Below are 13086 nucleotides of genomic sequence, written 5' to 3'. Positions count from 1 at the left end.
TGTTGACTTACATTTAATCGAATGAAATACAAGGACTGGTTGAGTTAACCAACAAATTAATCTCTTTCTCTGTTTACTTTCTGTTCCTGGCTTACCGTTTCATCATTCCATATTGCCTGGACTTGAGTACCAAACATAACCAAAGTAAATATGGCAAAAAGTAAAGCTTCAAACATCAGAAGTAGCAGAAGGACAACAGTAGCAGGTGGTGAGTGTGAGGAACATTCTAAAATAAAATATTTTTCTTTTCTCAAAACAAGTACAATGGTATGAAATATGCACAAAGATTAATCAAAACTAAAATGACAAAAATAATGTTCAGATAATTTAAAAAAAAGACACAACCTTAAACTCCACAGAATAATGCAATTGAATATCAATTTCAGTTGATGTAGGATAAATTAAAATAATTGTATTATAGTGGAATTCTACTTTTTTCTGTAAGTTGTATATAGTTTCTAACAAATTTTAACCTTGTTATATCCAATAAAATGCACTTACCTACACACTCAGCCATGCTACAAGTAGCAGAACAGTGAGTATGGTATTCATATGAATTATTAATTTACTATAACTATAAAAATAAATTTCATTAATCAAAGGTCATGAATCAAAACTTTATATTTAAAATATCTTTGAATCTAGCTAAAACGTAATCCTTGTTTATTCAAAAATCCATTTAATATTCTTAGAGTCCATAATATTATTACATTTCTTTCTTTATCATACAACAATTTTTTAAAGTTATTGACTACCCAAAATTTTTGAAAAAATAAAAAATCTTATTGGTGTTTCTCTATAAAATCACAGTTCTTATACTTTTAAAAGAAACATTTTCCAGAAAATTTTGATAAAATGAAGGTAGTGTTACCTGAACACTACAAACTACAGTGTCAAATTGTATGAAACATTGCATCTCAGAGCAGGTTTTTTGTTGAAAAGAAGCTATCATAATAATCTTAAAAGATTAGTAAAAAATACATAAACTCTACTTCACTATACAATTAGAATATTTCATTGTAAGGAGGCTAGATATACTCTATTAATATAAGAAGCATTTTGTGTTTTTAGCAACAAGTCTAAAAGAATCTTTTCTTCTCTTACAAGTTAATAAATACACATTTATTCAGTTGTCTTTTGTCTCATTTGATCTCTAAAGACAAAAAATAAAAAAAGTCTTCAAATTCTGTTGTATTTTCAGTACTAATCACTGCTGACAAATACATACATATCAATAATACTGCTTATAAATATCATTTGCTACTGACTTCTTACTGCTGTAGATCACAAATTCAGAAAGACATTAAACCATAATATTACACTTGGCAAAGAATCTCTAAAATATGTAAAAAAAATCATACAGTTTATTGATTTTAATAAATTTCTTTTTAAGGTCCAAAAGTTCACTGTATAATGCCAAAAAAAAACAATCATAAACTGTGTTATTCACCTAGACTATTACTTATCTTCGAATTGCAAAGAAATTAGTTTCACATTTACAAACATTGATGACAGTTTTGCTGCAGCAGGATAATCAATAATGGATATTAGGGTTAATGATAGAATACAGTTAATAAATACTTTTACATTTACATTTACATTTTTTACCTTTGTCACTGTTTCATATTTCTATTCATATAAAATGAACACAATTAAAAGTTGAAATTACTAGTTTATATTGAAATATCCTGAATTTTAAAAAAAAGTTCAATATGCATACTTTCACACAAGTTTAAAAGATGAAAAAAATACTGTATATTAAACAGATAGTTAGTTAAACAAGATGTGTTATTTTAAGCATGTTTAATTTAGACCAGGAGTCTCCAAACTACAGTCTGCATGTGGCCTGCAACTTCAGTTAATTTGCCTCCCAACAGTTTATTAAAGTTATACTTTTTTACTATTATAAAAACCAAAAATAAAATGTAATTGAGTGTAAGCCAATCTAGTTGTGATATGGCCCACCAAAAGTTCATTAAAATGATATAATGATATAATTATAAAACTTTCATTTTTAATTATATAAAAATAAAAAGTTAATTTAATTAAGAAAATGTCAATCTAGGTGCAATACACTTCCCTATTTGCTGGAAAACATCATATTACTTAGTATTGCATCATCTCGTGTTTCTTCCCATGCTTGCCTTGTCTACCTCAGTGTGTGTCAGTGAATGCTGCTGTTTACTTTATATTCAAGTTCATAGCTATTCCTAATTATTATGTCAGGAAAAGGGAAGAAAAGTTGACTCTGAATGTCATCTTTTTGAAAGAACAGTAAAGCATGGACTAATTCATTATTGAATCACATAACAAAGCATTGCACTTAATATGCAAGGAGACAATCACAGTACTAAAAGAATACAACATTTGTAGACATTACCAAACCAAGCACTCAGACTATTCTCAGTTCACAGGAAAGCTAATGTTCAAACAAATTCAAAATCTTGAACCATAACTTACTGTCACAACAGTTTGCATTCAGGTAGAAGAAAGCCAAGAATGAAGCTACAACAACAGCATGAAGCAACCTTTTGCAAGTGAATTGATCAATCTTCAGATTGTCATAAATTTATTATTTCATACCCTAAACTACAGGTCTCAGCCTCAAATGATACTCATTTGTGAAGGACTGTTTTGTTTCTACATACTTCTGCAAAATGGATGAAAGAAAACAACATCAAAAGAAACACATAGGTATGTATTCAAAACAAACTCTGGGAGATGGCAGTAGGTAACAAGTAGCTATACAAACTGTTCAATGATACTAAATGTAGAAATAGTCATATTTTGTGTTTTCTGAAAAAAATTTGAACTAAAGATATTTCAGTGAATAGAGTTCACAAAAGTACACAACTGTTGAAAAGAAGTGACCTTCAAAATTCAGAAAGAACTTTATACACACTTTAAATAAAATTTTATTATATATTATAGGTATTTTTCATGTTTACTGGCACAAATCTACTAGGTAAAAATATGGAAAATTAAGACCCGCCAGGAAGACTAAAGCATTAAGTTCAAACTTGCTGTCAGTCACTTGAAGTTAGCCTTTCCAGTCCTAGGTTCATGTCAAAATAAAATTAAAATGTGTAAAAGAAATCATATTAAAACAGTTTATAGTCCAATAACAACCTTAAATTAAGTTAAAAAGACCAATGGTTCTTAAAAATGTAAAAACATAAGTGAGACAGCCAGTATCACCTATGGCATTGGCCAATTTCAGGGACAAACCTATCTTAAAAATATGTTTAAAATGGCAGCGTCGTTCTTGGTTGTAACGACAGAATGATAATGAAATATGTATGATTGTGACCTGAGTGCCACACAGACCACACGTTAGTGCACCAGTACCAGATAAAAGGAAGTGGTGACTTAAAAACTGACCAATGTGTAGTTTAGCCAAAACAATTTCCTCCCTTTGATCTTTACAGAAACAAGATGGCCAAAGAGTTAAAGAAGGCTTTATTTGAAAAAGCTTATTATTTCGTTGCTCACTCCAGGTCAACTGCCAACTGGTGTACAGTCAGGTTTTGATAACCTGACCATAGTACATGTATGGATCAGGGAAGGTGGTGATAGAGCCAGAGTAGATGAACTTTGCCACTCTGTCAACTAGCTCATTCCCACAAATACCAATATGGCCTGGTATCCAAAAAAACTGGACAGAGGTAAATGATAGAGAGGTGGGCTAGTTTGTTTTGGATATTGATAAGAATAGGATAGTAACTAACATGGAATGATGTCAGGGCCAAGAGAGAACTGAGTGAATCAGTACAAATCATAGAATTCATATACTGCACAGTTTCAATATGATTCAGGGCAGGAGAAATGGCATACAATTTTGCAGTGAAAACAAACTGTAGAGGGGATTCTGCTACAACTGAACTGTAACAAGCCATGGCAGAACCTACAGAGTCACATGATTTTGAACTATCCGTATATATGAGAATGGATGGATCATTTGAAAGATGCTCAGCAAATAAAGAGCAATATTTCCAATCAGGAGTACAGGCCTTCCTCAGATGACTCAAAGATAGGTCAAGTTGGGGATAATAATTAGCCATGGTGGAAGAAGCCAAACTGTTGATACTGCTATGCTATTCAAAGATATATCCAATTTTTCTTATTGTGCTCGAATACGAAGGCTAAAAGAAACAATGGCAGATTTTCTATTATAGAAAAGTGTGACCCACTGAGGATGGAAAACACAATCCCAAGTAGGATGCTGTGGTAGAGAGTGAAGTTTGGAAGCATATATAAGAGACAGTTGCAAACAGCAAATATGTAGAGGGGTTCATGGGACTCCACATACAAACTTTGGACTGGAGAAGTACGAAAGGCCCCAGTGCAAAGCCAAAGCTCCTGATGGTGGAGAGGATCGAGCATTTTCAGTGCTCAGGTTCTGGCAGAACCATAAACCCATAGTCAAGTTTAAATCACATAAGGGCATGATAAATTTTAAGCATGGAGTATCGATCTGTTCCCCACGAGGTGGAAGAGAGGACATGAAGGTTGTTCAGTGCTCTTATACACTTAACACAAAGTTTCTTGATATGGGAAATAAAGTTTAATTTACAGTCAAATATAAGACCTAAGAACTTTGCCTCAGGGACGACAGGATGTACAACATCATCAATACGAAGTTCTGGATCTGGATGAATACTCCGTTGGCGGCAGAAATGTGCACAAACAGTTTTAGAGAGAGAAAGTTGAAAACCATTTGCTGTGGTCCACTTAAGTATATGATTGATTACAGTTTGTAGCTGCTGCTCGATAATCCTGTTTGATGACTGACATGATATGTGAAAGTCATCAGTGAAAAGACCATTTGCCACTGTAGGGGTAGCTGTTCACTGATGGCATTAATCTTTATAATGAAAAGTGTGACACTCAGAACACAGCCCTGAGGGACTCCAAGTTCCCGTGGGAAAGAACGAGAAAGTGTTGAGCCCACATGGACCTGGAATTGGCAGTTCATTAGAAAATGCTTAATAAAAAGTGACAAATTGCCACACAATCCATATGAGTGAAGATCTCGCAAGATGCCATATCTCCATGTTGTATCATAAGCTTTCTCTAAATAAAAAAAAAATTGAAACAAGATATCATTTCAAAAAGCTTCTCAAACTGATGTTTCAAGACAAATTAAGTGGTCTATCATGCCATAAGGTCACTGCAGTGATGCCAGGGTTTCGGGAGCACTACACCTGAACACCAGTATCAGACATAATGTCCACTACACCTGTTGAGGATGTCCTACGCTAGAACTTGGTTGACTGTGGCCCAAATGGACTAGCCGATTCATCTTGGGTGAGCCACCCCAAGACTACCCATCTACAGGAATTCAAGTCCAAAGTGGTGTGCCGGAGTTGGACCTCTCAACCACCAGGATCCTCTCCTCCCCTTCACAGGTCACCACACACAGCAAACACACAGGTGGTTGTTTATATCCCAGAGGAGGTAAACTGAAAAGTACAGAACTTTCTCTGGGAGGTCCCCTCACCATGTACAGGAATCCACATCAAGGGGATTTTATACTATTTCATTGTCTGTCTGGTAAATCATAATACATGATATAGGCATGATTGAAGTAAATTATGTTTACGTTATTCTACATAATGCAAAAGTTATGTCAAATTTTCATAAGTAGTTTCACTTCTTTTGTATTAAGTACCACAATGAATAAGTAGAAGAAAATCTGATATTAAAATAAAAACATTTTCCATGAATGCCTTTAGGTCTTTCCCCTCTATTAATTTAGAATATTTTGATGTTTACATATAATTCATTATTATTAAAGCCCAATTTTATACTATATTTTTGAATAGCTAACAAGTTTTTCTATACTGTAAGTTTAAGTGGAACAAAAATAACTATCCTTTTTTAAGTTTAAGAAATAATTATTATTAAAACTGCAAAAACTTTAGATAAGCTTTTAAAACATGTATGAAGATGAACATAGATCTAAGTGACAAAGCAGCATTTATAAAACATTTTAGAATAATAAGAATTCCACTTCAGTAATATACAGAAACTCGAACAAGTATAATAACAATAACAAATATACAAAATTAAATATAACTAAAATCAAATTAGAACAATCTTAAGTCACATGAACTGCTGAGGGACATAAGTAATTCTGTAGTTAGCAAGGTTTTTTTCTTTTTATGAGAAATTCAGACTCACAATTCTGAAGATTAATACACTGATCAAAGGTTTTATACATTGATTACGTTGACACTGAATAGTGAAAAGAATTACTGACTAATAATCTCATACGTTCACATTCTCGCACACTTAAGTTTAGTTTCATCAGTATAAGAAGTTTCACAACCTCTGCAGATGTGTAAAAATAAAAAAGCAATATACTATGAGTGACTAGAAAGCAGACTTTACTGTGGAAATTATCTAATGGCAGGTTTAAACATATCCTTCAGGTCAGTTTGAGGAGAGTATTGGTTATTTTTTACATTTTCACAATTAAATTAAATTTTAACCAGTTACATACCTACAGAATACTGAAAGCCTTTCAGCATGAATTTATGGTGAACAGACAAACAACCACAAATGTCTGTTACATACTGAAGAGCATCTGACTTATTGTGCAAGTGTCAGGGAATCTAACAAAACCTCTGCTTTTTCTCACTACAACTTATTTTATTGAAAGTTTAAGTCACAATGGAACTCCAGTTGTGAGAAAGCAGGAGTGAAAGTATTTCAAGGTCAAACCTAGTGGACATACCTCTGAAATACTGAAAGCCAGAATACCCACACTGCAAAGGTGATGAACATGAAAAACATCCAAAGATATAAAACCACAAAGTACAGGATAGAAAGAAAATAATCTCGACTCAAATAATTGGGTAGCCAAGCAAAGTTCAAACAGAATTCAGAACCAGAACATAATCTGCAGAACCATATTCAAGAGAATGAGTAGAATAGACAAGCTTCTTAAGATATTCAGAAAGAAGGCAATTCTTCTCATTAGGGCACATCTTTACCCATGACATTCTTGAACTCAGTGAAGGTTTTGTAAATGGCAATTTTATATTAAATCTGCAAAGCAAACAATTGGATACAAGTGTTGGCATAAACAAGTAAGAAGAATACTTTTCAGGTGAGAACCTCAAATACATATCATGAAATGACATACTCTAGAGACATCCTGGTTTCAAGTTGAGATATCTAGTGCTAACAGTTGTCCCATTTCTAGCACCTCATAAGGATGTGAAAAAAGTACCTGTTGATGTATTGTTAGATACCAGAGATCATCCTCTGTCTATTTCCAAAGTTAAACAACCCTTAATGAAGATCTAATAAAGGGGTAGAGCTGAGCAATAAGTACAATTTACTACTCAATAAATTACTGAGCTCATTAAGTGGCTACATTCAACCAATTGATTATTCTTACAGGATGAAAAACAACAAAAACAGCATTACAAACCAGATTTCAGTACTCATGGTGAACACAGCACAGATAACCTACCATGTAATTTCATGTTTAACAAACAAACAAACAATGGGACTATTTAAATTATTTGGAAAGTTGAAATACTCAAAATATAATAATAACTGGAAAACCCTAACTTCAATCAGTTGGTCATTTTCATGAGTCATGACACTAATTTATTAAGCTGAGCTTATCTGAATTGGTCAAAAATAATAATAAAAACTCAAATAACTTAAATAATGCACCCAAAACACATAATGATTGCATGCAAAAAAGAAACAATGTTCCATAACTATCATGATTTTTCTGGCTTTCTGTGAGACAAAAACCATTAAATCTTCAGCTGAGCTCTTTGATGTGTTTCCTACCTAAATAAAGTTTGAACTGAAAAAAAAAATTCTCTGCACAGAAAACAATGTAATATAATATGTCATTTGTAAAACTTTGGTTTTCTATTGGTTATAAATAACATAGTATTAAATGTCAAAGACAACTACTGGCAAGTTCTGAAGGAGAGGATGTGACAGGTGGGCGTGGCAAGAAAGATCTGATTCACTAATTTATTGTTCTGGAACTAAATATGATTGAAAGCTATGTAAGTTATGTTTTGCCTAAGACAACATTATAACAAGTAATTTAATTTAAATTCTGTACTTCTTGGATGGGTGGTAAAAAAATTAAAGAATAGGGAAAACAGATAACAAATATCCTAGTTCTCATACTAGGGGAGTTTGAGATTTTTTTTTTAATATTTCCTCACAACATTAAAACTTAAAACATAAATAAACTTTGATTTATTATCTAGATTTTGATGTAAAGTTTATTAATATACATTAAAAATAAAATTCTTTAATTAAATTTTGAATGTAATGATGAAATGCTGTAGCATGCCACTTTGACCTGCCCAAGGTTAATGGGTTAAGCTTGTGGTACATTAACAATATTGTTCATGCAATATATTGTCCTTGATGAAACTTGCGAAAAATTTATGATGGACAGTTGTGTACAAACTGTATGCTGTTTAGTTCAGTGTGAGAAAGTTCAAAGAAAAGTAGTTGTTCTTGTCTTACATGTAGGAGATTTTGCAGTGTAAATTCGATACCCAGGAGATCAAAATCTCAGGCATCACAACAAATTTTCCTGTATGGGACTTGGGAGTTTGGATTAACAAAAAACCTGTCATAAGCAATTAATTAATTGTACTGATTAATCAACTTAATCACCCAGATCCTAGAGAAGATATAATTTTGTCTAGAACAACTGCATAGGCATCTGCAACACACAAGAGTTACTCAACAAATCCATACTCAGTGTCTCACAGAAGGAAGCATCTTGTTTTTGTGTATTGAGTGACACAGAAATACACAAGCTGCTAAGGGCAAATGCAGAGTTTAAGAACATACAAGAGTCTTGACTGTTTCAATTTGATATAAGTACAGATCCTCTATACATATATGCAATACAAAAGATATAGTTTTTAATTCTTTTTTTTGTTTTGCAAGAGTCACTTCAAAGCCAAAATTATGCACACTTCCAGCTCTCTTGAAAATGTTTAACAATGAATGTTGGGCAGAATATTAAAAAAAAAAAAACAATAAATGAATTCCAGTGAGCCTGAAGATGGTAAAATGAATTTTGAAATCAAAGATATAGTGACTTCAAGGTAAAACAGAAAATAGAAAAAACAAAAAAAACAACTTGGATCTGTCCCCACAACAGCCTTGAAAGTGTCTTCTAGAGGGTATAAAAATGGGGAAGCGAAAGACCAAATGTTGAATGTAATGAGATGTAACCTACAATTGATGCTTAATGTGGCCAGGAACATCATGATAAACAAAACAGACCAGTTGTAAAAATCACCTTGTTCATATGATTACAGAGTTCCCTGTTGAAGGAGAATCATCATAAACACAAACAACTAATGTTGGTTCCCTAAAAAAAAAAAAAATAATTTTTTAGAAATTAAAGAAAATAGCCCTCACCAGACACAGAAAACATTTAACACAAGGAGAATCATGATTAGTTAGCCTAAGAAACACAAAAGGAGAAAAAAACAAGTATAAAACTCTTTCACAGCCCAAGTTTCTGGTAGTAAAGCTCTTTCAGGATAAGATTACAAATTATAAAATCTATATATGGCAGAAGAAGATTGTAAGCAAATTGCAAATGGTTCGAAAGAACCTCGACAGCTTACAACCAGACATAAATCTCTTAAAAAACAATGTACAGGTACCTGTAGAAAATATAATAAAAAAATCAAAAGAGATCCTAAAATATGTGGAGCTGGCATGAGCATGATTTACTAGCAAAAAAAAAACGTGGACAGAAATGTAGCTCAGTAGCCCACAATTGAGGCAGACTAGTTCTGATTGTGAAGGAGAAAAATCAATACGTTTTTTGACAAGTTGGATTACACCAAAAATTAAATTCTTATGGCACCAACTTCAAAAACTAAACCCATGAGATTAGTATAGTGTAAGAGAATAATGTTTACATGAATGTAATAGCATTTAAGCCACTAAAAAAGAAAAGCAAGTTTCTTTATAAAGCACCACATAATAGTCAGTCATAAAGCTACAGATGGTGAATGCAACAAAAAGTTAATGAGAATAGGATCCCTCCGAGATAGATAAAAGGAGTGAAAACCATGATGGAATAAGCTAACATGGGATAATAAATACTAAACAATGAGACCAACAGGTAATGACCAATAGAGAAAAAATTCCTCACCCCATAGAACAGAGAAACGTGTTTATTTTAAATTTTTGCATAAAGCTAAATGGGAATTATGTTGCACTAGCCATCCTTAATTTAAAAGTAATAGACTAAATGGAAGGCAGCTAGCCAACATCACTTACTGCTAACTCTTGAGCTACCCTTTTACTATTAAAAATGTGGGATTAACCTTCATATTATAACACCATCATAATTGAATGGATAACCATGTCTGATGATGAGCTTCAAATTCTTGACCCACAGGTTACAAGTTCATTATCCTAACTACTAAGTCCACACCAAGCATAGTAGAGAAACCAGAGCAAACAAAGACTGCTCAATCAAGTCTTATTCAGCCTGTTGATATATGTTGCCAATGTATCCATGTCTGTGAGCACTAAAACAGTGCAAATGTAACAAGAACAGGAACTCCTAACACTCATTTGGAATAACCTAAAACTTTTAACAGAATAACATGAAAATAGAATATATGAGAAAACTATAAACCCTAAAGATAATGTTACCTCAACATATCACCTTTGCAAAGACATCAATGGAAGAATTCAGGACCAGAGGAAGAGGAAGAAAAGGGGTATTTACAACTGGAAACTAAAGAATGAGTCATACTTGAGGGTAATTGATAATTCCAATAAATAACAGTTCTAAAGACAAATCCACAAAGGGATAGGATCCCAATGACATTGTCTGTACTAAAAAACACCCACAGGGATTGCTACACTGAAAGGTCATTGTACCAAATTCAAAAGAACATCTAGCAGATGAAGAAGTATGCACACCATTAAATCAAAGTATTGCAAAACCAAATGAGAATAATGTTAAATAGTGTTAATACAACATCTCAGATGAATAAGATGTTCAGTAGGCATAAGCTGAAAAATGGAGTTGTGAACAATCCATCCAAGAGTAGAAGCTAACTGGAAAGTAAGTTTGACTGCAACACAACCACTGAATAAGCATCTTTTAATGATTCCTGGTCAGTGCAAAAGATCAACCAATAGTTTGACTACACATAAAAACAGACAAAGATGGAGGGTTATCAACTTATATATCACTCCATCATGTATAAAATGAAAATGGGTAAATCAAAAAGTGTAAATAAGTCTTTCAAATCCTTATTCATCATCCAAAAAGTTTTGATAAGGAATACTCAACTGGAAATGAGTAATACCTAGATAACATATGAACCTGGAGCAGTTTACACTATCTTTTTGTTTGTGGCACTGCAGAGCTCAAAGTAAAAGGCCGTAAGTAAGTATGAAGTATACAACATCAACACCCTTTTGTTGTTCAAAAGTTCCAAATTGACAGATTCACAATTTAACAAAAACTGGTAGAGTCAAACGTAGATGAGTAAAATCTGAAAAATCCAAGGAAAACAAATTTGAGGGTCCATACATGAAAAAATATCTAAGTAGCTCTCAACAGTTCAAACAGAAGACTCATTCAGAGTCCATAAATGGGTCAAAAAGACTTCCCTGCTTACTTTAATGCTTGACCACACTAAAAGTATGAGTAGATGCAATCATCATCACAATTACAGAACTGCAGACAATATGCCAAAACAATAAATTTCTGCTTGTACAATGAATGGGAAACAAGTTAAAGTGAGATACCTACAAAGACATAAAAAGAATTATTTTAATAATATATACGAAATCAACTAATTTAAAGGCAGCACTGTGCAATAATCAGATTGCAAAAAATGTAAAAGGAATATCTTACCAAATATTAATGAGACCCACAAGTAAGGAAGAAATCAAAAAAGACATGTTATGATCCTGATTAAAGTAATTAAAATAATAACTAATAATGCTGAAAAATCATTTGTTTAAATAATACAACTTATAGCATGCAGGATAGAAAACTGAAATATGGATCAAAGTAAAAAATCAAATGGTAGACCACCCCCCAAACAAACATTAGGATCAAGAACATGAATATAAGAAGAATGTCAAGTGTAGGAATATGGGAGTAGTTTCAAAAACATTCATAGAAACTGAGAATTAAAGAATTGAATATGGAAATGATCTCAAGTGACACAATTACCTTCATATGCAACATAAATAGGTTCAATATCGAAAATATATAGCATACTTGAAAGATAAAAATAAATACAAGATGAAGCCAACAGATGTGTTGTCAATATATATTAGGCTAGCAGTGTAAACCCAGCTCTAGAGGCCTCCTACAAATTTAGAGAAGTTTTGACAGTGAAGAAGTCAGTTGCATCAAAAATATAATGTTGGAACAAAGTGAACAGAATGACTGTTAACAAGAAAACCTGAATTATAGCTGAAAATCAAAACTTGTGTAGAATCCTTCAACACGTGCTCAATACATTACATGGAAAGTAGGAGAGTGCAGAATAATGAATAAAGTTTGCTCTGTACAAAGGTTAAGTTATTCTACTGCACAGCTATAATGGAATATTTGCTGTGTCCATTGCAAGAAATTGAGTTCTGTACTGTATTTCATCACTGTAAGTTATCACTCTACCACCAGGATCCAATGCATAAAGAACATTGACAAAATGTCTGTCACATTTTGTGAAAATATAAATTTAAAGTAAACAAGGAAAGACTTTCAGCATTTAAGACACAAGTCACCCTTATCTGAATATTTTTCTAAGATTTTATCTTGATAATAATGCTCCATTTTCCAAAACATGTAAATGGGATAGTTAGGCACAATAATTTTTATGATTTAACAATCTTATAAAATAAGTGGATGATTATTTCCGAGTTATGATATTTTGTAGCAAGGAAATCTCTCCAAATGCCAGATAAGTGGAGCATAGATTATAGGCTGTGTTATGTAAGTAATGTGGAAGATTAACACTTGTAAACTAAATAGTACTTAACTGTAAAAAGGATGATTTATTTAGCTCTATAGATCTGTTCCTG

General features: G+C 32.5%; 1 protein-coding gene across 4 annotated transcripts in view; it reads right to left on the bottom strand.

Moving 5' to 3' along the window:
- The window catches only part of LOC143256755 (palmitoyltransferase ZDHHC3-like), a 43622-nt gene that overhangs the window by 15148 nt on the left and 15388 nt on the right, over positions 1-13086 (bottom strand). For 3 of the 4 annotated variants that reach the window (XR_013031466.1, XM_076514403.1, XM_076514405.1), the window contains exon 5: positions 96-226. Coding sequence is in view for 3 of the 4 variants with exons in the window: in XM_076514403.1 (XP_076370518.1) it covers positions 96-226 (131 nt within the window). In the remaining variant the exon portion in view is untranslated. Of the gene's footprint in view, positions 1-11; positions 227-13086 lie in introns of all 4 variants that reach the window. The other variant, XM_076514406.1, reaches the window with a different exon arrangement.

Source organism: Tachypleus tridentatus, chromosome 7 (genome assembly GCF_004210375.1).
Source record: "Tachypleus tridentatus isolate NWPU-2018 chromosome 7, ASM421037v1, whole genome shotgun sequence".
NCBI lineage: Eukaryota > Metazoa > Arthropoda > Merostomata > Xiphosura > Limulidae > Tachypleus > Tachypleus tridentatus.
This window is presented reverse-complemented; position numbering and strand designations above follow the sequence as displayed.